The sequence below is a fragment of the Rattus norvegicus genome, chromosome 4 (assembly GCF_021556685.1).
Source record: "Rattus norvegicus strain SHRSP/BbbUtx chromosome 4, alternate assembly SHRSP_T2T, whole genome shotgun sequence".
NCBI classification, from domain to species: Eukaryota; Metazoa; Chordata; class Mammalia; order Rodentia; family Muridae; genus Rattus; species Rattus norvegicus.
This window is the reverse complement of record NC_141537.1, coordinates 5,296,481-5,322,496: the sequence shown is the minus strand read 5'-3', so window position 1 is coordinate 5,322,496 and position 26,016 is coordinate 5,296,481. Positions and strand designations below refer to the sequence as shown.

Here is a 26,016-nt window from a genome sequence, read left to right as displayed (position 1 = left end):
TGTCATTGGTTTTAAATAGGAGTCTACAAGAAAATAAAATTAATAATAACTCCAGTTAGAGCCATTCCTAGAGGGTGCTCAATATTTCAACAGAATGTTCTATTTAGATGATTATTTCAAATGGATCCATAACACTGTGTGCAGTAATTATGTTCTAGAACTTCTTTTCAGCATCAGGCCTATTTTCCAGGATAGACACATGTCCTTCATCTCCACAGACTGGACATCCCTCAATGAAAGCCAAAGGCTGTTTTCACTTCTAGGCACCCTCAAAGACTCTCTGTTTTTGACTCTTGTGTTCACTGTTGTCGAAGTTATCATATCTTTTGAATGTTAACTTTGCTAAACTCATCATAGCCACCATGAGTATATGCCTCTGTGGACACTAGGTTCTGTGCTCATGTTAAGTCGAAGTTCAATATACCACACACAGTCTGCACAGATGTAAGAAATTTCATAATACTATTTGTCTTGGTTAGTGGTAATGGCTGAATGCAACTTCTTATTTTATTGTGGATCAGTAGATCAAGGCTCCCTCCAAGAGGAAAGGCAAGTACCCAAAGATTTTCTCCTGAAATCAGTCCCGTTTACTCAAACCTGTGGTCAGAGGAAATATCATTAATACTGGTTTAAATAATTTCCCTGCTAGAGAGCTAGAAATAGTAAGTAAAGGAAATCACTAGACTCTTCAAGACTCTGATGTCAGTTTATTTGTGATGGTTGGTTCTTTTTGCCTCCCAGAACATTGAAGATTACCAACTGTGGTTCTGTCTTGGCCCTGGGAAAGCTCCAAGAGTACTCCAAGGTAATAACAGGGAAATCTAAGGAGGGACTAGCTGAGTTTGGTAAATCCTCACTATTTTAATTATTTAGTCTTAAACTTGAATAAACACTAAAGCAGAATGACTTAAATATAATTTCATTCATTTAAATCATAATTAATTACTAATATAACATTCAGATACAATTTAATACCTCATAATCAACAGCCTTAGAATGACAGGAATTTTTCTGTGCTTTCTGTTTTAGAAACAATTTTCCTGATAAGGCAAACAAAACAAAACTCTAGACATATTGTTTCTGGAGAAAACAATTTTAAAAAGTCATTTGGTGATCATTACAGAAACTCTTCCTAGCTATATATCTCAAGGGTTTCCGTCACTCACATGGTAGCTCACAACCATTTATAACTCCAGTTTCAGGGGATCTAATTCCCACATCTGACCTGCACAGACACCAAGTCTAACATGGAGATCAGGTATATATGTGAGTGAATGACTTACACAGAGAAACAAGTTTAAATCTAAAATGTAAAATCTTCACTTTTTTATTTATTCCAAATTATGTAGATTGTTTTGTAATGAATATTAGAAATATAGCCCTTTCTCCAAATCCATGTAAAATATTCAGTTCACATCTCCTATGACCAATAATTCTGCAACTGAATATGAAATCATATTCTGATTTCTGGAGACAACCTGACTTAATTACAGCTATTCTGTTTGTTGCCTTCTTTTCTTTCTCACTAGATTATTGCCAAATAAATAAATAATAGTAATAAAATTATCAGAAAAGTTTGAATAAGAATTAAAAATTTGAGATCACCAAGTATTCTTGCAAAGCTGATCTTTTAAAAGCTACTGAAAATTTGAAGCTCTAACTGATAAAGTTGACCTTCATACCAGTGACATAAGTCTCTGCAGACTTAAGAGCACGCTCTCCCACTAATGCCAGATAAGAAAACATTCTCGTACATAGGTGCCTGTGGCCTCTGAACAGCCCATGTATGCTCTTTAGTTGGTGGCTCAGTCTCTGATAGCTCCCAGGGGTCCAGGTTGATATTGCTGGTCTTTCTATGATGTTTCCAATCCTTTCAGTTCTTTCAATTCTCCCAACTTTTCCATAGGGGTTGTTGACCTCAGTCCAATGGTTAGATGTAATATCTATATCTGTTTTAGTCAGCTGCTTGCAGGGCCTCTCAGGACAGCCATGCTAGGCTACTGGCTGCAAGCACAACTTTGCATCAGTAATAATATTTGGGATTGGTGCCTAATAATGGAATGGATCCCAAGTTGAGCCTGTCACTGACTGGTAACTGCTTCAGACTCTATTCCATTTTTGTCCTGCCTTTCTTTTAGACAGGAGCAATTTGAGGTTGAAAGTTTTGTAGGTGTGTTAGTATCCCTATCCATCCACAGGTGTCCTGTCTGATTTAAAAAGGTGGTCTCTTCAAATTTTACATCTGCGTGATTTTGAGTTTTGGCAAAATTTCCTACCCTGACTCTTGGGAGCACACCTATCCCATGTCTCTGGGATATTGCTGTATATTTCCATTCATTCTCTTGGGTCCCTTGTCCTCTCTCATGTCTCTCCCATACCTGATCCTGACCTGTTCTCCTCCCATTCCACCCTCACACATATCTCTCCTTCCCTCTGCCTTCCATGGTTATTTATTTCCCTTTGCTAAGTGGGATTGAAGCATCCTTACTTAGGCTTTCCTTATGGTTTAACTTTTAGTGTCATGGATATTCTGTATATTTTGTGTAGTGTCACTGATTAATGAATATATACCATTCATGTCCTTTGGAGTCTGGGTTAGCTCACTCAGAATATTCTCTAGATCCATGCAATTGCCCGCAAATTTCACGATGTCCTTTGTTTTTAATAGCTGAATAGTATTCCATTGTGTAAATAAACCATATTATCTGTATCCATTCTTTGGTTGAAGGACATCAGGGTTGCTTCTTATTACAAATAAGGCTTCTATTAACATAGTGGAGCTCGCATCTTTGTGGTACTGTGGAGCATCTTTTGGCTATATGCCCAGGACCAGTATATCAGCATCTTCAGGTGCAACTATTTCCTGTTTACTGAGGAACAGCCAGATTGATTTCCAGAGTGGTGGTAGAAGTTTGCCATCCCACCAGTAATGGAAGAGCTTTCCCATTTCTCTACAATCTCACCAGCAAGTTCTGTAGTTCTGTTTCTATTTTGAGAATACTTTAAGGAGTTTTGGTATTAGCTTTTATTTGAAAGTCTTGTAGAATTATGCACTGAATTATGCATTGTGCCCTAGTCTTTTTGTTACTGTTATTGTTGCTGGTTGTTTTTAATGAATTCTTCTAGTTTCTTAGGGGTTATGGGACTGATTAGTTTATCTGATCTTGATTTAACTTTGGTATGTGGTATCTGTCTAGAAAATCATCCATTTCATGTAGATTTTCAAGCTTTGTCAAGTATAGTCTTTTGTAGTAAAGCCTGATGATTTTTTTTTAATTTCTTCAATTTCTATTATTTCTCCCTTTTCATTTCTGATTTTGTTAATTTGCATACTATTTCTGAGACTTTTAGTTTAGGTTTATGTGTCTTGTTGATTTTCTCAAAGAACAGGATCTTGGTTTTATGGATTCTGTTTCTAATTGATTTCAGACTTAATATTATTTCCTGTTGTCTGCTTCTCTTTAGTGTGTTTTCTTATTTTTGATATGGGTTTTCATTGTGCTTTTAAGTTGCTAGTATAGGATATCACAATTATCTTTGTGAAGACAATTAGTGCTCATTTTATTTTATGTATGCAGTGTGAAATATTTGAATTGCTTAATATGAAGCTAGAGGAGTGAAGTAGGATTCTTTTTTTTCTTCTTTTTTTCGGAGCTGGGGATCGAACCCAGGGCCTTGCGCTTGCTAGGCAAGTGCTGTACCACTGAGCTAAATCCCCAACCCCGGTGAAGTAGGATTCTTATGATGTAAAAATATTATTGATATTAATACTCCAACAGGCATGTCTTAAAATGGATAGAGAAGAATACAGCAAAAGTCCCCCTACACAGTGCATTCTTAGGTCTATATTCTCTAAACAAAGTGATACACTGAAAATTTTCTCCTCATTATTTTTAGAGTTCTCAGCTTAATTTATTATAGTATCCCTGTAATGGTTCTAATGTTCTAGTATTTATAGTCTACATTATCCTGAAGGAGGAGGAGGAAAAGAGGAATAGGAGGAGGAGAAGGAGGAGGAGGGGAAGGAAAAGAGGAATAGAAGGGGGAGAAGGAGGAGGAGGGGGAGGAGAAGGAGGAGAAGGAGGAGGAGAAGGAGGAGAAGGAGGAGGAGGAGGACAAGGAGAAGAAATACAGCAAAGCATTCTAAATTGTATCAGAAGGGTTGCCTATATTCAGTTACAGTAGTTACAATTCATGTTTTTTTCTCATAGGGCATGAGTATCCACATGACATTAGAATGATAAATATTCAAAAGAACTTAAGTTCACGGGACTTAAGAAATTTTACAGCTTTCCCTTCCCTACCTGGGGTAATCATGAAATACCTAAACGCTGATGTACATGGGAAATTCATCTTGAAGCCCAGAAACTCAGCAAGAAGCCAGCAGCAAAAAGGTGAGTCTGCCATCTTCCTTCAGGTGGCTTTTCTTAGTTCCCATTTTAATTTGTCATAAAATATCACAGCATACTATCATTTTCTTGCTTAAGAGGGGCACTGTAAAAAAAACACACTAAAGCAGTATGTTTCAGGTCCATATTAAGAAAACTCTAAATTCCGATGTGAAGACTAATCTTGGTTATAGGGAGAACATTTCATTTTTCCTAAACAGATATTTGCCATAAACTGGTATGCCAAGACACTGTGTACACACATTTTTGTCCCATTAGAATAAGCAGGTCTAAGACATGGATCGTGATATGTTCCCATCAAGTGGTTTCATGATTAGAGCACAAAATTACTTATGAACTATATTTTGACAATCTATTGCAATGAAATCTACATAGAAAAACAAGATGTATGGTGTTGAAGATAATCTGTTGCAGGCTTGACTAGAAATCACCTTAGCCTTGTAGCCCAGTCTCTAACCTCATTTCAAATCATATAACAAATATCTTTAGACAAGGCTGCCCACTCTCTCCCTACTTATTCAATATAGTTCTTGAAGTTCTAGCCAGAGCAATCAGACAACAAAAGGAGGTCAAGGGGATATAGATGAGAAAAGAAGAAGTCAAAATATCACTATTTGCAGATGATATGATATGATAGTATATTTAAGTGATCCCAAAAGTTGCACCAGAGAACTACTAAAGCTGATAAACAACTTCAGCAAAGTGGCTGTGTATAAAATTAACTCAAATAAATCAGTAGCCTTCCTCTACACAAAAGAGAAACAAGCCGAGAAAGAAATTAGGGAAATGACACCCTTCATAATAGACCCAAATAATATAAAGTACCTCGGTGTGACTTTAACCAAGCAAGTAAAAGATCTGTACAATAAGAACTTCAAGACACTGAAGAAAGAAATTGAAGAAGACCTTAGAAGATGGAAAGATCTCCCATGCTCATGGATTGGCAGGATCAATATAGTAAAAATGGCCATTTTACCAAAAGCGATCTACAGATTCAATGCAATCCCCATCAAAATACCATATCATAATTGTATGTTTCTATCATTTAAAAATAGTATTCGAACTGGAGTATTGATCGCTTATATGTGCTAGTTTGCTCAGCTGTCTACTAGAGGCATGCTGAGCTAAGGAAAGATTTTTCTGTAGTCCAAGTAAATCTGAAAATTTACTCTTTAGTAAATAGCTTAAATAGATGAAACTTACTGGGCCCACATATCATGGAACGTTCTATCTAGGGGAAATTTGGGGAACTGTGAAGAAAGTTAGAACTAAACTGAAATTTACAGGCGAATGTACTTTGAATAATTTTCATGTTTAATTTTTTTCCACAAAAATATTTTTCCTCTCTTTATAAGGACTTCCTCCAAAACATCAAGGGAAGTCTAATGACTTCAAAACTATATGATGAGTGGATTGGTGTACCCGAAAAGGTCAATGATGAAGAGAAATTAGCCGCAGTGCAGAGGTAATTGTTGGCAAACTCTGAACAACATCAACAAAATAGAAGTAACATTTGCTTACACACATTAGAGATTACATATCACAGAAACATTTACTAAGAACACTGAGAGACAGCAAAAGCTTTCAATTGTTCACAAACATGGAAGACACTTTTAAAAGAGTGTGTGTTACAGTGGGAATTACAGTAGCCCAGGCTTATAATCTTACTTTCAAATTCCAATTAGATTTGTCTCTTTTCTGAATTGGGTAAATATTTCAAGCAATAATTTGAATACAAATTCTTTCATTTTATTTACAGTGCATCCTGCATACGATATGATTACTCCGTTCCCTTCCTTTATATTTACAAATTGAGTATATTTGCTTTAAAATAACTGTCTCTGTGTTCAGTCTTTTAGATAAAATGCCACCTGAAAATGCGGCTCTTCTGAGGCAACTTTTTTGTATATTATATGAAATTAAAAATAACTCTCCTTTTAATGAAGTGTCTTCTTACCACCTATCTGTTGGGTTAGCCCCATGTCTCTTATTCATGCCCAGCTCCTGCAATAATGGAGTGACATGATATTGGCAAAAAGGTAATTAGATAAGAACTTTATGCCTAGCATTGATAAGCCTTTACAATGAGACAGGAAAACAGGATTACCCTGAGAATCTTGGTTATTTTGTTGTTGTTGTTGATGATGATTGTTTTGGTTTTTGTTTTGTTTCATTTTGTAAAGTAAGTACAGCTTTGAAAGGTGTTCTTCTGGAGAGAAGGAATCATTGGTGCATTTTAAGTAAAATATAAATGGGTATTTGAGATCAGTGACTCAGTCTTTTGTCTTTGTCATTTAGAATATCCTTAGACTAAGCCAGTGAGAACAAATGCTGTGAAATGATACCAAAAAAAATCCTAGGTACTTGGTTCAGCAATCAAGACTTAATTTTGACATATTCAGTGTAGAATGTGTGAAATTCTACTTGTTTTCAAGGTGGTTTCCCCAACAAAAAAAGGCAATGCAATTTGGATTTTTTTTATCAGATATGGTCCTTAAGAATTCCTGATTAATGTGAGTAAAATACCATTGGCTTCAGGATGCTGGTTATGATTGGTTTAGAGAAATTATTGTGTATACTTTTCTATGTTAGCCATCTTTCAAGTACTATAATAAACTACCAAAACTTATGCAGTACAGTGACCAAATGGTTATTTTGACTCTAAGTATTTGAGTTTCTGATCCATTATTAATTGACCAATTGTCCTTGGACCTGTAAGGAGCATACTGTAAAACAACTCAACTGAGAAACAATAATATTCCTCATATTGTGTAGAATCAAAGATCAGGAGAAGACAGGGTCCCAAAGTACCTGCCATTGAAGATACATAATTATACCATTTCCTCCCAGTAGATCTTATTTCAAATACCTCCCAATATAATGAATCATAAAATCAAGATGTTACCATTGCATCTGCACTGAGTCATCACTGTATTAAGGTTAAGTAATTAACTAAAGATATGTGAAGAAATGGCACCTACCGTGATATATTGATGCAACTGTTACCATTGCATTGCACTGAGACACATGAATTTCACTGCTCAGATGGGTTTGCCTATCTCTTACTTTTTAGACAGCCCATGGGAACTTTCAGTAGAATGGTACCCACATTCAGAGGCCATCTTCCCTCCTTAGCTCTGCCTTTCTATAAGCAGCCTTATAATCATGCTCACACATATATGTGTAAAATGTAACCAAAGCTATTTCAGTGTACAGTATGTATCACATACTAGCCAACACAATGTAAAAACTGGAAATCATTCTCTTATGTAACATTGCACTGTGATGATCACACTTGAACATCTGATCTCACGATCTTTTAAATTTCTGACAAAAGCCTGCCCCTATTTCTAACAGCTAAATTTTTCTTAGAACTTTGAACGGCATATTTTTAGCCTCCAAGACTAAGAAGTAAAATGTGATTTTGCAACTATGCAAAATGACAAAGACCCTCTGTGTTTGCCCTCTTTTTTCATAGATTTCTCTAGTAGAATTTATGATCGAAAATTCTCCAAAAGTTTTTGGAGAGGACTTGGCTGCACTGTGGCTTGGAACATCACTATATCATCCTCCTGGAGGAAAGTCCTCATGTTCCCAGAATAATGCAACAAATATTGGAAACATTAAGGAAACCGAACATGGACTCAGCAGCTGCCCCATTGGGAAAACATGCACTCCTGGCTATAATACACTGCCGAAAAGTCCAGCTGCTCTTCCCTATGCGGGCCTTCTAGGTACATAGTTGTTCTACTCCCAGAACTTAAAGTATGATTTATAACAAACACCAATGAAGGATTTACCATGTGAGGGAAAATTTCACCTGTGCATTATAGATATTATCCTATTGTTAGAATTTGCTTCCAAACTTTAGTACCTCTTTCCACTGGTCCTGAGGTTATGCTAGAGGTTAAACACAGAAATGAGATTAAGAAATCAAGAATATGTAAAGAAATGATACTTACAGTGATATATTGATTCTTAACATTTTTTCCATCTTTATTAACTTGAGTATTTCTTGTTTACATTTCGATTGTTATTCCCCCCAACCCCTCCCACTCCCCTTCTGTAAGGGTGTTCCCCTCTCTCTCCTCCCCCCATTACCACCCTCCCCCCCAACAATCAAGTTTACTGGTAATTCAGTTTTGGCAGGACCAAGAGCTTCCCCTTCCACTGGTGCTCTTACTAGGCTATTCATTGCTACCTATGAGGTCAGAGTCCAGGGTCAGTCCATGTATAATCTTTGGGTCGTGGCTTAGTCCCTGGAAGCTCTGGTTGGTTGGCATTGTTGGTCATCTGGGGTGTCGAGCCCCTTCAAGCTCTTTCAGTCCTTTCTCTGATTCCTTCAACAGGGGTCCCATTCTCAGTTCAGTGGTTTGCTGCTGGCATTCACCTATGTATTTGCCGTATTCTGGCTGTGTCTCTCAGGAGAGACCTACTTCCAGTTCTTGTCAGCCTGCACTCCTTTTCTTCATCCATCTTATCTAATTGGGTGGCTGCATATGAATGGGCCACATGTGGGGCAGGCTTTGAATGGATGTTCCTTCTGCCTCTGTTCTAAACTTTGCCTCCCGATTCCCTCCCAAGGGTATTCTTGTTCCCCTTTTAAAGCAGGAGTGAAGCGTCCACATTTTGGTCATCCTTCTTGAGTTTCATGTGTTCTGTGCATCTAGGGTAATTCAAGCATTTGGGCTAATAGCCACTTATCAATGTGTGCACATCATGTGTGTTTTTCTGCGATTGGGTTACCTCACTTAGGATATTTTCCAGTTCCATCCATTTGCCTATGAATTTCATAAAGTCATTGTTTTTGATAGCTGAGTAATATTCCATTGTGTAGATGCACCACATTTTCTGTATCCATTCCTCTGTTGAAGGGCATCTGGGTTCTTTCCAGCTTCTGCCTATTATAAATAAGGCTGCTATGAACATAGTGGAGCACATGTCTTTGTTATATGTAGGGGCATCTTTTGGGTATATGCCCAAGAGAGGTATAGCTGGGTCCTTAGTTAGTTCAACGTCCAATTTTCTGAGAAACCTCCGGACTGATTTCCAGAATGGTTGTCGCCATCTGTTGTAAAAATATAAAAATAATAAAAAGTATTGTTGGTCTTTTACCCCGCTGGGCCCACACCGCAGTGCCCAGATAAATATAAAAAAGATTAACGGTGTCTTTTACCCTGCTAGGTCCTCACCACAGTGCCCCAAGATATCTGCTAGATTATCTTGGCGCAAACACAGCCCAGCCGCACACTTCCCTACACTCAAACCCTCACATAAAAGAACACACAATACAATAATCTTAGATCCAATTGGTAAGATATAATTGCCCACTTAAACATAAAAAGCCTGGTACTATCCATCCCTTGAGAACATTAATAAAAACCTGTATATACACAGAGCAGAATCTTAACATCACCTGCCATCTTGTCCTGCCACGGCTTCTCAGCCCCTCTCCTCCGCCCTGTCTCCTCCCCTCTCCCCTAGTCGTCTCCTCTTCCTTCAAACTTCTCTCCTACCCATCCTTCCTTCTCCTCCAATGACAGGCCTCCTTCTATCCTGTACCTGCCTCACCTGTGACATCATCCTACAATTGTACTAGTCTGCAATCCCACCAATAATGGAGGAGTGTTCCTCTTTCTCCACATCCTCACCAGCATTTGCTGTCACCATTCGGCATTCCTCAGCTCAGAATTCTTTGTTTAGCTCTGAATCCCTTTTTTTATAGGGTTATTTGTCTCCCTGCAGTCTAACTTTTTGAGTTCTTTGTATATTTTGGATATAAGCCCTCTATCTGTTGTACAATTGGTAAAGATCTTTTCCCAATCTGTTGGTTGCCGATTTGTCCTAACAACAGTATCCTTTGCCTAACAGAAGCTTTGCAGTTTTATGAGATCCCATTTGTCGATTCTGGATCTTAGAGCATAAGCCATTGGTGTTTTGTTCAGGAAATTTTCTCCAGTGCCCATGTGTTCCAGATGCTTCCCCTCTTTTTCTTCTATTAGTTTGAGTGTATCTGGTTTGATGTGGAGGTCCTTGGTCCACTTGGACTTAAGCTTTGTACAGGGTGATAAGCATGGATCGATCTGCATTCTTCTACATGACTGACCTCAAGTTGAACCACCATCATTTGCTGAAAATGCTATCTTTTTTCCATTGGATAGTTTTGGCCCCTTTGTCAAGAATCAAGTGACCATAGGTGTGTGGGTTCATTTCTGAGTCTTCGATTCTATTCCACTGGTCTATCTGTCTGACTCTGTACCAATACCATACAGTTTTTATCACCTTTGCTCTGTAATACTGCTTGAGTTCAGGGATATTGATCCCCCCCCCAGAAGTCCTATTATTTTTGAGGATAGTTTTAGCTAACCTGGGTTTTTTGTTATTCCAAATGAATTTGCAAATTGTTCTGTCTAACTCTCTGAAGAATTGGATTGGTATTTTGATGGGGATTGCATTGAATCTGTAGATCACTTTTGGTAAAATTGCCATTTTTCCTATATTAATCCTGCCAATGCATGAGCATGGGAGATATTTCCATCTTCTGAGGTCTTCTTCAATTTCTTTCTTCAGAGTCTTGAAGTTCTTATCATATAGATCTTTCACTTGCTTGGTTAAATCACACTAAGGTATTTTATATTATTTGGGACTTTTATGAAGGATGTCGTTTCCCTAATTTCTTTCTTGGCTTGTTTCTCTTTTGTGTAGAGGAAGGCTACTGATTTATTTGAGTTAATTTTATACCCAGCCCCTTTGCTGAAGTTGTTTATTAGGTTTAGTAGTTCTCTGGTGGAACTTTTGGGGTCACAGAAAAATACTGCCTATCATCTGCAAATAGTCATATTTTGACTTCTTCTTTTCCAATCTATATCCCTTTGGTCTCCATTTTTGTCTGATTGCTCTGGCTAGAACTTCAAGAACTATATTGAATAAGTAGGAAGAGAGTGGGCAGCCTTGTCTAGTCCCTGATTTTAGTGGGATTGCTTCAAATTTCTGTCCATTTAGTTTAATGTTAGCTACCGGTTTGCCGTATATGGCATTTAGTATGTTTAGGTATGGGTCTTGAATTCCTATTCTTTCTAGGACTATTATGATGAAGGGGTGTTGAATATTTTCAAATGCTTTCTTAACATCTAATGAAATGGTCATGTGGTTTTGTTCTTTCAGTTTGTTTATATAATAGATTATGTTGATAGTTCTCCGAATATTAAACCATCCCTGCATGCCTGGGATGAAGCCTACTTGATCATGGTGGATGACTGTTTGGATGTGCTCTTGGATTCGTTTTGTCAGAATTTTATTGAGTATTTTTGCTTCGATCCTCATAAGGGAAATTCGTCCGAAGTTCTCTTTCTTTGTTGGGTCTTTGTGTGGTTTAGGTATGAGAGTAATTGTGGCTTCATAGAAGGAATTCGGTAGCAATCTTTTCTGTTTCAATTTTGTGGAATAGTTTGGATAGTATTGGTTTGAGGTCTTCTATGGAGGTCTGATAGAATTCTGCACAGAACCTGCCTGGACCTGGGCTCTTTTTGGTTGGGAGACCTTTAATGACTGCTTTTATTTCTTTAGGAGTTATGGGGTTGTTTAAATGGTTTATCTGTTCCTGATTTAACTTTGGTACTGGGTATTTGTCTAGGAAATTATCCATTTTCTGAAGATTTTGAAGTTTTATTGAATATAGGCTTTTGTAGTAGATCTGATGATTTTTTGAATTTCCTCTGATTCGATAGTTATGTCTCCCTTTTCATTTCTGATTTTGTTAATTTGGACACACTCTCTGTTTCCTCTCGTTAGTCTGGCTAAGGGTTTATCTATCTTGTTGATTTTCTCAAACCAACTTTTGGTTCTCTTGATTCTTTCTTTGGTCCTTTTTGTTTCTACTTGGTTGATTTCAGCTCTGAGTTTGATTATTTCCTGCCTTCTACTCCTCCTAGGTGTATTTTCTTCTTTTTGTTCTAGAGCTTTTAGGTGTGCTCTCAAGTTGCTGATATATGCTCTCTCCTATTTCTTTCTGCAGACATTCAGAGCTATGAGTTTTCCTCTTAGCACAGCTTTCATTGTGTCCCATAAGTTTGGGTATGTTGTACCTTCATTTTCATTGAATTCTAAGAAGTCTTTAATTTCTTTCTTTATTTCTTCCTTGACAAGGTCATCATTGCGTAGAGCATTGTTCAACTTCCATGTATATGTGGGCGTTCTTCCCTTATTGTTATTGAAGACCAGCTTTAGCCCGTGGTGGTCTGATAGGACGCATAGGATTATTTCTGACTTTCTGTATCTGTTGATGCCTTTTTTATGACCAATTATGTGGTCAATTTTGGAAAAAGTACCATGACGTGGTGAGAAGAAGGTTTATCTTTTTGTGTTAGGATAGAAAGTTCTATAAATATCTTTTACGTCAATTTGGTTCATGACTTCTCTTAGTCTGTCTATGTCTCTGTTAAATTTTTGTTTCCATGATCTGTCCAGTGAGAGTGGGGTGTTGAAATCTCCCACTATTATTGTGTGAGGTGCAATGTGTGCTTTGAGCTTTAGTAAGGTTTCTTTATGTATGTTGGTACCCTTGTATTTGGAGCATAAATATTTAGGATTGAGAGTTCATCTTGGTGGATTTTTCCTTTGATGAATATGAAGTATCCTTCCTTATCTTTTTTGATGACATTTAGTTGAAAATCGATTTTTTTCGATATTAAAATGGCCACTCCAGCTTGCTTCTTCAGACCATTTGCTTGGAAAGTAGTTTTCCAGCCTTTCACTCTGAGGTAGTGTCTGTCTTTTTCTCTCAGGTGTGTTTCCTGTAGGCAGCAGAATGCAGGGTCCTCATTGAGTATTCAGTTTGTTAGTCTATGTCTTTTTATTGGGAGTTGAGACCATTGATTTCGAGAGATATGAACGAATAGTGATTATTGCTTCCGGTTATATTCATATTTGGATGTGAGATTATGTTTGTGTGCTTTTCTTTTCTTTGTTTTGTTGCCAAGATGATTAGTTTTTTGCTTTTTCTAGGGTTTAGCTTGCCTCCTTATGTTGGGCTTTACCATTTATTATCTTTTCTAGTGCTCGATTTGTAGAAAGATATTGGGTAAGTTTGGTTTTGTCATGGAATATCTTGGTTTCTCCATCTATGTTAATTGAGAGTTTTGCTGGATACAGTACCCTGGGCTGTCATTTGTATTCTCTTAGGGTCTGTATGACATCTGTCCAGGATCTTCTGGCTTTCATAGTGTCTGGTGAGAAGTCTGGTGTGATTCTGATAGGTCTGCCTTTATATGTTACTTGACCTTTTTCCCTTACTGCTTTTAATATTCTCTTTGTTTTGTGCATTTGGTGTTTTACTATTATGTGACGGGAGGAGTTTCTTTTCTGGTCCAATCTATTTGGAGTTCTGTAGTCTTCTTGTATGTTTATGGGCATCTCTTTCTTTAGATTAGGGAAGTTTTCTTCTATGATTTTGTTGAAGATATTTACTGGTCCTTTGAGCTGGGAGTCTTCACTCTCCTCTATACCTATTATCCTTAGGTTTGATCTTCTCATTGAGTCCTGGTTTTCCTGTATGTTTTGAACCAGTAGCTTTTTCCATTTTACATTATCTTTGACCATTGTGTCGATGATTTCTATGGAATCTTCTGCTCCTGAGGTTCTCTCTTCTAACTCTTGTATTCTGTTGGTGATGCTTGTATCTGCAGCTCTTTGTCTCTTCCTTTGGTTTTCTATATCCATGGTTGTTTCCCTTTGTGCTTTCTTTATTGCTTCTATTTCCATTTTCAATTCCTTCACCTGTTTGATTGTGTTTTCCTGGAATTCTTTCAGGGATTTTCGTGATTCCTCTCTATAGGGTTCTACTTGTTTATTTCTGTTTTCCTGCGTTTCTCTAAGGGAGTTCTTCATGTCTTTCTTGAAGTCCTCCAGCATCATGATCAAATATGATTTTGAAACTAGATCTTGCTTTTCTGGTGTGTTTGGATATTCCATGTTTGCTTTGTTGGGAGAATTGGGCTCCGATGATGCCATGTAGTCTTAGTTTCTGTTGCTTGGGTTCCTGCGCTTGCCTCTCGCCATCAGGTTGTCTCTGGTGTTACCTTTTTCTGCTATTTCTGACAATGGCTATACTCTCCTATAGGACTGTGTGTCAGGGGTGCTGTATACCTGTTTTCCTGTTTTCTTTCAGCCAGTTATAGGAACAGAGTGTTCTGCTTTCAGGTGTATAGTCTTTCCTGTCTACTGGTCTTCAGCTGTTCCTGTGGGTCTGTATCCTGAGTCCACCTGGCAGGTCGCTTTGAGTAGAGAAGTTGGTCTTACCTGTGGTCCAGCGGTTCAAGTTGCTGCCTGGGGGCTGCTGTTGAGTTCTCCGTGAGGGCGGCAACCAGCAGGGCCTGCGCTGCCTTTTCCTGGCCCCCCTTGCACCGGGATCCCAGATGGTGTTAGGTGTTTTCCTCTGGAGTCAAAATGTGGGCAGAGTGTAGTGTCTTCTGGTTTCCCCGGCATGTCTGCCCCTCTGAAGGTTTAGCTCTCCCTCCCATGGGATTTTGGTGCAGAGAACTGTTGATCCGGGTCTCTTCAGGTCAGGGCTGTGTCTGGAGTGCATGGATCCTGCCGCTTGAGTGCTGATTCTTTTTTTTTTTTTTAAGTATTTTTTTTTATTAACGAGTATTTCTTATATACATTTCGAGTGTTATTCCCTTTCCCGGTTTCCGGGCAAACATCCCCCTCCCCCCTCCCCTTACTTATGGGTGTTCCCCTCCCAACCCTCCCCCCATTGCCGCCCTCCCCCCATAGACTAGTTCACTGGGGGTTCAGTCTTAGCAGGACCCAGGGCTTCCCCTTCCACTGGTGCTCTTACTAGGATATTCATTGCTACCTATGGGGTCAGAGTCCAGGGTCAGTCCATGTATAGTCTTTAGGTAGTGGCTTAGTCCCTGGAAGCTCTGGTTGCTTGGCATTGTTGTATTTTTGGGGTCTCGAGCCCCTTCAAGCTCTTCCAGTTCTTTCTCTGATTCCTTCAACGGGGGACCTATTCTCAGTTCAGTGGTTTGCTGCTGGCATTCGCCTCTCTATTTGCTGTATTCTGGCTGTGTCTCTCAGGAGCGATCTACATCCGGCTCCTGTCGGTCTGCACTCCTTTGCTTCATCCATCTTGTCTAATTGGGTGGCTGTATATGTATGGGCCACTTGTGGGGCAGGCTCTGAATGGGTGTTCCTTCAGTCTCTGTTTTAATCTTTGCCTCTCCCTTCCCTGCCAAGGGTATTCTTTTTCCTCATTTAAAGAAGGAGTGAAGCATTCACATTTTGATCATCCGTCTTGAGTTTCGTTTGTTCTAGGGATCTAGGGTAATTCAAGCATTTGGGCTAATAGCCACTTATCAATGAGTGCATACCATGTATGTCTTTCTGTGATTGGGTTAGCTCACTCAGGATGATATTTTCCAGTTCCAACCATTTGCCTACGAATTTCATAAACTCGTTGTTTTTGATAGCTGAGTAATATTCCATTGTGTAGATGTACCACATTTTCTGTATCCATTCCTCTGTTGAAGGGCATCTGGGTTCTTTCCAGCTTCTGGCTATTATAAATAAGGCTGCGATGAACATAGTGGAGCACGTGTCTCTTTTATATGTTGAGGCATCTTTTGGGTATATGCCCAAGAGAGGTATAGCTGGATCCTCAGGCAGTTCAATGTCCAATTTTCTGAGGAACCTCCAGACTGATTTCCAGAATGGTTTTACCAGTCTGCAATCCCACCAACAATGGAGGAGTGTTCCTCTTTCTCCACATCCTCGCCAGCATCTGCTGTCACCTGAGTTTTTGATCTTAGCCAATCGCACTGGTGTGAGGTGAAATCTCAGGGTTGTTTTGATTTGCATTTCCCTTATGACTAAAGATATTGAACATTTCTTTAGGTGTTTCTCAGCCATTCGGCATTCCTCAGCTGTGAATTCTTTGTTTAGCTCTGAACCCCATTTTTTAATAGGGTTATTTGTTTCCCTGCGGTCTAACTTCTTGAGTTCTTTGTATATTTTGGATATAAGGCCTCTATCTGTTGTAGGATTGGTAAAGATCTTTTCCCAATCTGTTGGTTGCCGTTTTGTCCTAACCACAGTGTCCTTTGCCTTACAGAAGCTTTGCAGTTTTATGAGATCCCATTTGTCGATTCTTGATCTTAGAGCATAAGCCATTGGTGTTTTGTTCAGGAAATTTTTTCCAGTGCCCATGTGTTCCAGATGCTTCCCTAGTTTTTCTTCTATTAGTTTGAGTGTGTCTGGTTTGATGTGGAGGTCCTTGATCCACTTGGACTTAAGCTTTGTACAGGGTGATAAGCATGGATCGATCTGCATTCTTCTACATGTTGCTCTTTTTTATTTTTCTCCATTATATTAACCTGGGTATTTCTTATTTACATTTCGATCTTTATTCCCTTTCCTGGTTTCCAGGCCAGCATTCCCCTAACCCCTCTGCCTTACCTTCTCTATGGGTGCTCCCTCCTAATCCTTCCCCCATTATCCCCCTCCCCCCAACAATTAAGTTTACTGGGGATTCATTCTTGGCAAGAACAAGGGCTTCCCCTTCCACTGGTGCTCTTACTAGGCTATTCATTGCTACTTGTGCAGTTGGAGCCCCAGGGTCAGTCCATGTATAGTCTTTGTGTAGTGGCTTAGTCCCTGGAAGCTCTGGTTGGTTGGCATTGTTGTTCCTATGGGGTCCCCTTCAAGCTCTTTCAGTCCTTCCTCTGATCCTTCAACGATGGGGGTCTCGTTCTCAGTTTATTGGTTTGCTGCTGGCATTCGCCTATGTATTTGCTGTATTCTGGCTGTGTCTCTCAGGAGAGATCTACATCTAGTTCCTTTTAGCCTGCACTTCTTTTCTTCATCCATCTTATCTAATTGGGTGGCTGTATATGAATGGGCCACATGTGGGGCAGGCTTTGAATGGATGTTCCTTCTACCTCTCTTCTACACTTTGCCTCCCTATTCCCTCCTAAGGGTATTCTTGTTCCCCTTTTAAAGAAGGAGTGAAGCATTTACATTTTGGTCATCCTTCTTGAGTTTCATGTGTTCTGTGCATCTAGGGTAATTCAAGCATTTGAGCTAATATCCACTTATCAATGAGTGCATACCATGTGTGTTTTTCTGTGATTGGGTAACCTCACTCAGGATGATATTTTCCACTTCCATCCATTTGCCTATGAATTTCATAAAGTCATTGTTTTTGATAGCTGAGTAATATTCCATTGTGTAGATGTACCACATTTTCTGTATCCATTCCTCTGCTGAAAGGCATCTGGGTTCTTTCCAGCTTCTGCCTATTATAAATAAGGCTGCTATGAACATAGTGGAGCACATGTCTTTGTTATATGTAGGGGCATCTTTTGGGTATATGCCCAAGAGAGGTATAGCTGGGTCCTTAGTTAGTTCAACGTCCAATTTTCTGAGAAACCTCCGGACTGATTTCCAGAATGGTTGTACCAGTCTGCAATCCCACCAACAATGGAGGAGTGTTCCTCTTTCTCCACATCCTCACCAGCATTTGCTGTCACCTGAGTTTTTATTCTTAGCCATTCTGACTAGTGTGAGGTCAAGTCTCATAGATTCTTAAAGAAAATAGCAACTCAATAGCAAATTGGATTTTCTGTATGTAACAGCTCTGGCCATCATGGAGGTTGATCAGTGAACCAAACTGAAATCAAATTTACATAGATCCCCTTGGTTCTGCTTCCTGAGATCTAGAAATAAAGGCATGTGCCAGCATCCTAGTCTCTTATGAAAATCTGAAAATATAGCATAATAAACCCATATGGTTGACATAGACACTACGATCTCAGATTTGCTCAAAGATCAGTGGAGAAAGCCAAGGAATGTAACAGACGTGCAATTAGGCAAATTGTGTTGTGAAGTACAGATACTGCTGGTACTTTACTGTTGGCCACGGCAGTCAGAAAGTCACAGAAGGGGATGAAAAGATTGGTACTATATGACTGTTTGATTCTAATATCTTTAAGCATAGCTTTCAAGGCAAACACAATAACTTACTCTTTATGCATGAAGAATGGGCCATATACAACTATATATCGAGTGCCTTAGGAAGCAAGATCATTATAAATGTTATAATATTAATTAGTTATTTTCTGTGTGTTTGTGATATTGTATAAGGCATGCAGGTGGTAAAGGGAAAAAGGTACGTATGCTAGGGCTAAATGAGGACTAAATGAGTTCAGCAATTACAGCAATGATTTCCCTTCTTTCTTAGATTCACAAAAACATGAAGGCATTGTATATACTAACCCAACCGTAACATCTATTAATCCACCACAAGCAAAACAGAAATGTTTGTTTGGCAAATCTCTTTCGGGTCTTTTAGAAGACAAAACTTTGCCTACTCCAAAACTTGTGAGTATCAGTTTGGGTTTCTACAGCACCTTCATTTAAGGAATTATTTAATCAAACAGATTAATGTTTAGATAACCTATACATGAAGGTAAGATCATTTTAAAATAGAAATAATTTGCACTGAAGTTTGAGTCATGTAATTGAAAGAAATCAAAAATACAGAATAAAAAGAAATAATATTCCCATGTTTTACCCTGATTGCATCAAAGATCCTAACCCACCAGCTTCTTGGAGGAAATGGGTCTAGGGAAGTACACCGCTGATAACCCGACTGTAAAGTCTTCCAGCTTCTTTATGACTCCATATTATTCTGGAGTCAATCCCTTAATATCATTGCCTCTGAGATTACTCAATCTTTTATAATTAATGATATCTATAGACTTTTACTGTACATTATCAATGAATTAGATGTATACATTATTTTTTTGCTATATAGTAACATCTTTTATCATAGTGGTCTAGATTTAAATGCTGTCTAATATGGCTTAATCTATTTTAAACTAGTTACTAAACTTCTTTGGAAATATATATTTACTGTCCACATCTATTTTAGCACTATAACTGAGCTAGGAATTTATGCTATGTGTGATCAAATTTATCTTGTCAGATACATGAGCATTACTACACATTTCTTAGGTATTTTAGAGCAGAGTTTTCTGGTAACCATGTTTTTAATCATGTAATCAATTGAAAATAGAGAAAATATGGAATAAATCTGTGTATGGTAGTCATTTTTACAGAATAAAATTATGGAAGAATAATTGACAAATACTTGGGTGCTTAAATGTGACAGCATCTTTAGACATAGTTAAAAATAAGAAGTCACAGAAAGGGTTGGGGATTTAGCTCAGTGGTAGAGCACTTGCCTCGCAAGTGCAAGGCCCTGGGTTCGGTCCCCAGCTCCGAAAAAAAGAAAAAAAAAAAAAGAAGTCACAGAAAAGGAAATTAAAGTCTTAATAGTATAGTGAAATAATATTTATTAAAATAAAAAACAGGATACATAATAGAGGCCAGGACAGACAGGAAGTAAAATACTGATTTGATCTCTAGAAGGGAAATATCCCAATATTTACTTAGAATGCCAAGCTTGAGAAAAATATTCATAGAAGGAATCAGAAAGTAATAAAGGACCATTCACCAAAATGCTTTGGGGAACAGAAGTCCAAACAAAACCATGATGTTACAAATGGGGGGAAAATGGATTAGGGAAGAAAATGTATTTGGAAGCTAAAACAGAAAAAAGTTCAATGACTACTTTATTCCTCTCAGTTATAGCTGTGCAGCCAAAACTGTCCTTGCTCAGGTTCACAATAAAAGACATATTTGTGCTTCAGGTGTGGATTTCTAATGCTACAAGCTTATCCTTATCCCACACAGGATATGTTATCCATAATTGCAGACAAAGGACAAGAATCAGATCACATATTCGAAATTCTACTTAAAGAATCACACTGGTCCCTGAGGTGTAGGCTTGACAGTGACAACACATTGACTGGAATGAAGAATACGTGCTTATAACAGCATCTTTCTTAAAGATGAGGAAGGTTTTTACATCATCAACATTAACATTCCTCTAGAGATGCATATGTCCTTTCTGTCCTTGAGATTACATGAGGATGTCTGTTTCCTGGAGCTATGGACACATGCCATCTTGATAAGAGGCATAGCATTTAAAAGTCTGACAACCTCAAAGATCCATCACAAAGACATAGGTGAACAACCTCTGTTGGAAGTTAACATCCTCATAGATCAGATGGGCTTTAGTTTGGCGTTAGAAAAGTTCCTACTGATTTCACCTCTGACCATACCATGTGAAGTAATAGTGGAACAAGTTACAATAGTGGTAAAAGTGTATTTCACAAAACACATGTTTCAATAACACTTACCAAAAAATGTCCTTCAGAAATAACAGCTCAAAATGGCAGAGTTTTCTGGTAACCACTAGTTAACTAGAAAACTAGTTTTCTAGTCCACCACTGATCAAGAATTGGTGTAAACAGGCGAAGGCTGGGCGGGGTGGGAATGGGGTTCCTGCAGCCGGCCAGGGGACAGCGCAGGAGGCAGCGGCTGCAGCAGAGCAGACTGTCGCTCGGCTGCAGGCACTGGTGGAACGGATAGGTAACAGAAGACCACTTCCCTTCCTCCTCAGGGCTTCAGCATAACCGAGTCCTTCCTGCCCCCCACCAGCAGCCCTAGTGAACACCGCCGGGCTGAGCATGGCAGCGGGCTGACCCGGACTCCCAGCTCCAAGGAGATCAGCCCTACAAAATTTCCTGGATTGTACCGAATGGATGAGCCTTTGCCTCCCCATGACATCCTCCACGAGCCTCCTGATATCGTGTCAGATGATGAGAAAGACCATGGAAAGAAAAAGGGAAAATTTAAGAAAAAGGAGAAAAGGACTGAAGGCTACGCTGCCTTCCAGGAAGACAGCTCTGGAGATGAAGCTGAAAGTCCTTCCAAGATGAAGAGGTCTAAGGGAATCCATGTGTTCAAAAAGCCCAGCTTCTCTAAAAAGAAGGAAAAGGATTTTAAAATCAAAGAAAAGCCCAAAGAAGAAAAGCATAAAGAGGAAAAGCACAAAGAGGAAAAGCATAAAGAAAAGAAATGTAAAGACTTGACGGCCGCCTATGTTGTTAAACAGTGGAAGGAGAAGAAGAAAAAGAAGAAGCCAACTCAGGAGTCAGAGGTGCCTCAGACGGACGTCCCAAGTCTCAGACCCATTTTCGGCGCTCCCTTGGCTGACACAGTAGAGAGGACCATGATGTACGACGGCATCCGGCTGCCAGCTGTCTTCCGAGAGTGCGTGGACTACATGGAGCAGCACGGCATGAAGTGTGAAGGCATGTACCGAGTGTCAGGAGTCAAATCAAAGGTAGATGAGCTGAAAGCAGCCTATGATCGAGAGGAGTCTCCAAACTTGAAAGAATATGAACCTAACACTGTAGCCAGCTTGCTGAAGCAGTATTTGCGAGACCTTCCCGAGAATTTGCTTACCAGAGAGCTTATGCCCCGATTTGAAGAGGCTTGTCGGAGGACCACAGAGATGGAGAAAGTGCAGGAGTTCCAGCGCTTGCTCAGGGAACTGCCCGAGTATAACCACCTTCTGCTTTCCTGGCTCATTGTGCACATGGACCACATCATTGCGAAGGAGATAGAAACCAAGATGAGCATCCAGAACATCTCTCTAGTGCTGAGCCCAACTGTCCAGATCAGCAATCGGGTCCTGTGTGTGCTTTTCACACACGTGCAAGAGCTCTTTAGCACCGTGGTCCTGAAGCAAGTAACGAGACCTCTGCGTTGGTCCAACATGGCCACAATGCCTACACTGCCAGAGACCCAAGCAGGCATCAAGGAAGAGATCAGGAGACAGGAGTTCCTTTTGAACTGTTTACATCGAGATCTGCAGCGCGGGATAAAGGACTTATCTAAAGAAGAAAGATTATGGGAAGTACAGAGGATTCTGACTGCCCTCAAGAGAAAGCTGAGGGAAGCTAAAAGACAAGAGTGTGAGACCAAGATTTCCCAGGAGATAGCCAGCCTATTGAAAGAGGATGTTTCCAAAGAAGAAACGAAGGAAATTGAGGAGGACATAAATATCCTCCTTGCCCAGGAGAATGAGATCCTGACTGAGCAGGAGGAGCTCCTGGCCATGGAGCAGTTTCTGCGTAGTCAGATCGCCTCGGAGAAAGAAGAGGTCCACCGCCTCCGAGCTGAGATTGCGGAGATCCAGAGTCGCCAGCATGGCCGCAGCGAGACAGAGGAGCACTCTTCTGACAGTGAGTGCGAGAGCAAGGATGAGGAGGAGCTGCAGATCATTCTGGAAGACTTACAGAGGCAGAATGAAGAGTTAGAAATAAAGAACAATCACTTGAACCAAGCAGTTGGTGAAGAGCGGGAGGCCATCGTTGAGCTCCGAGTGCAGCTCCGGTTGCTCCAGATGCAGCGAGCCAAGTCTGAGCAGCAGCTCCAGGAGGAGGAGCCCGAGAGGCAAGGGGGCACAGGCCCACTGCCCTGTGAAGGTGTCCTTGAGGTGATAGCAGCCAAGGAGCAGGTGAAGCCCTCGCCCAGCAAAGACCCGAAGGAGATGCATCTGAACTGCCCCGGCCCTGTGCATCATACTGTAAGCCAGAGTCCACTGCCTGTCCTGCCTGGCAGCGTTCTGTAAAGGCTCTCAGAGATGCTCACTCTTGCACACGTCTGACTCCGCGTCAGGCTCAGGTCCTGGGAGGGTGAAGCGGTGGACACTCGGGGGTGGAGGGCTTGCAGGGAACACAGGCATTTCCAGATAGTGTCAGCTTATTTGAAAATTAATTTTCTTTGATAAAAATAACTATTTTAACCCTTGAGTGGCTTCTTTTTAAACCAAAAAACTTTGTTGTTGTTGTTGTTGTTGTTGTTGTTGTTGTTGTTGTTGTTGTTGTTCTTTAAATCACAGTAGAATCAGGATCTCTTTCTTATCAAAGGGTGGGAACCAAACCAGGTCACTTCTGCGCCTGCCTTGTGGACGCTCGTGGTCTTACCAGCCCTGCAGGGTCCCTGGCCACTCTTGCTTGTGCCTTCCACACCTTTTGGTGCAGATTGTTCAGTGGGGATCTGCCTCATATTCTCTGACTGGCCAAAAAGGCTCACGCTGGGGTTCCTTGTTCCTGCCCTGTGTGTACCACTTTTCTTTTCCAGCTCCGAGTCTGTCATTGTGAGTCAGGACGGCCCAGTTTGGTTGCAGAGGGAGGTTACCATGCAGCCTGCCACCAGCCTGGGCAGGGCAGGCCACCCACTCACTGCCAGGGAGCAGCAAGGGCCTTTTCTCAGAGGTGGTCAGAGATGACCACCTTGACCCTGAGGTTGCACAGGACGCTTCTCACACCAGAGTCCTTTTCCACACTGACCTTCCAGGAAAGTCACCTTCCACAGTGACTTCAGTTGCTAGCTTGGGCTGGGATACCCACACCTCTGCCAGGATAAGCCATGTAGATGCTCTCATGCACAACTTTCACCTGTCCATGTCATCTCAAGGGGCTGCTTAAGGACTCTGACAGAACTGAGCGGAAGGAAGGAAAGCATAACTGTAATTGACCGCACCTGGTGTTTGCCTCTAACCCAAGACAACTGCTCCCAGTGGTCTGGGAGGCCGGACTCTTAGGCAACCGGATTTCACTGTCTGATGAGTGGCCCCCAGGGAGGTACCCTGTGGCTCTGAAGACAAATGCCACACTCTAAAGTGAGCAACAAAACCACAGGAGGGCTCTGTCTACTCCCCAGTCAGTATTTATTTCAGCACCTGTTTTGTGCGATTTTTCATTAGCCTCTACCTATTGCACTGTTGTGACTTGTTGGCCATTATTTGATTTTTGTACAGAAAAAAAAAGCTTTGTTATAGAAATCAGCATACTATTTTTTAAATCTGGAGAGAAGATGTTATGGAGACTGGAAAGGTGGTCAGGTGTCAAATGAAAATGTACAAATGCCTTGCTGCACCCGTCAGATGTGCAACACTCATTCTATATTTGCTGGCAATATCGAAGAATTCTTTTTGTTTGTGTAAACTCTAATTTCTATCAAGGTATCATGGGTTTTTAAAATTTCATTACAAATGTCTCAATGTTGGTTTACTAATTTTTGCCAGGACCATTATTGATTAAGGAAATAAATTCAGCAGCCTTTGAGAAAAAAAAATTGGTGTTCGATGTTGGATATTGCCCTCCCTACAGTAGATACATGGAATTGTTTTCATTCCCAATCAAAAACACTAACCAGCAATTTCACTTTTCTGAATATTCACACTGGTCCCTGAGGGATAAGATAGACACCGAACGATATATTAATTGGAATGAAGAACACGTGCTTGTTATACCATCCCTGTTTTCTGGAACCATGGACTCATGATCTCTTGATAAGACACATGGCAGGTAAAAGTCTGACAAGATTAGAATGTCACAAGATTCATCCCAAAGACACAGGTGAACAGCTTCTGTTGGAAGGTAAAATAATCATATAACAGATCGGCTTTAGTTTGGCGTTACATATATTCCCACTGATTCACCTCGGGCCGTATATTGTAAAGCAATAGCAGGACAAGTAGTAATAGTGATAAAAGTGTGTTTTACAAAATTCATGTCTTAAATAATACTTACCAAAACTTATCCCTCACAAATAACAGTTCAAAATGGCTAGTCCACCACTGACCCACAATAGGCTGTCAATGTTTGATATTGCCCTCTGTCCAGTAGATAAACAAAATTGTTTTCCTTCTTAATCAAAAAACAATCCAGCACTTTAACTTTTGCCAGATATTGACATTCTAATTCCATGTCAAGTAGTCAAGAATTAACCCAAGCTACATTTAACCTGTCTACCACTCTTAATTTGCCAGGGAGCTGCAGTGAGTCTAGAGCAAATATTGTTTTATTTCTGTTTGGGCCTTGATCTGAATTCACCTCTCAGAAGACTATGGACCTATGGCCCAGACATCAAGAGAAAAGATAGTGTTCTGCGATTAACTATGTTTAGTAACATTGGGCAAAGGTACCCAATGATTCCTCCTTGGCTCTTGAGCTTGCCAAGTGTGTCTGGTTCAAATTGCCAGAAACTTGGGACCACATCATGGGGAGAAAGTTAAGATCAGTGACTGAAGGTAGCCATGTGCATTCAAAGCAATTTACAGGTACAAGAGCACCTGGGATTCTTCCAATTTTATGACTTGCTACCTTTAGTACAACATGAAAGTTATTTGTGGTATTTTACGAACAAAGACAGTTTCTGTTCTTTAAACAAACTGATGCTTACAACTTAATTTATATTGTTGAATATTTACCAATTTTAAGAAAAAGGTATGAAACTGAGACGTTCTCATGTGGAAAACATATAAGAAACTTCATCACTATTCCAGGTGGTCTGTAAGCAGAGGTCTACATGTATATTACAACTTTACTCTGTGTGTACTCTACACATTCACCAAATTATACAGTTAGGATCAAGTAATTTCTGGTGCTGCCATTTTTGACAGTTGCCTATTTCCAAGAAGAGGACTATGGTCTTTGTTTCTTTGTTTTGTTCATTTATTTTATTAGTTACTATCATCATCATCATCATTATTATAATCATTATTATTATTTTACATTTATTTATTTGTTAATTTTATGTCTCCTATGCTGACACACACCCCCATTCTCTCCTCACAAAGCCTTTTTCCTTCTCTGAGCCAGTTACGGGCCCCTGGTTTATCCTA

General features: G+C 39.9%; 1 protein-coding gene across 1 annotated transcript; it reads left to right on the top strand.

Annotated features, from left to right (window-relative positions):
• The first annotated feature begins 780 nt into the window (after positions 1–780).
• On the top strand, positions 781–23,130 carry Ralbp1l3 (ralA binding protein 1 like 3). Its single transcript, XM_087659562.1, is given in 8 exon segments — positions 781–805; positions 4,212–4,394; positions 5,765–5,874; positions 6,261–6,431; positions 6,433–6,448; positions 7,888–8,143; positions 18,649–18,788; positions 20,938–23,130. Coding segments are annotated over 6 exon segments (2,682 nt in total). The 5' UTR covers positions 781–805; positions 4,212–4,394; positions 5,765–5,794; the 3' UTR covers positions 22,957–23,130.
• Positions 23,131–26,016: the final 2,886 nt, after the last annotated feature.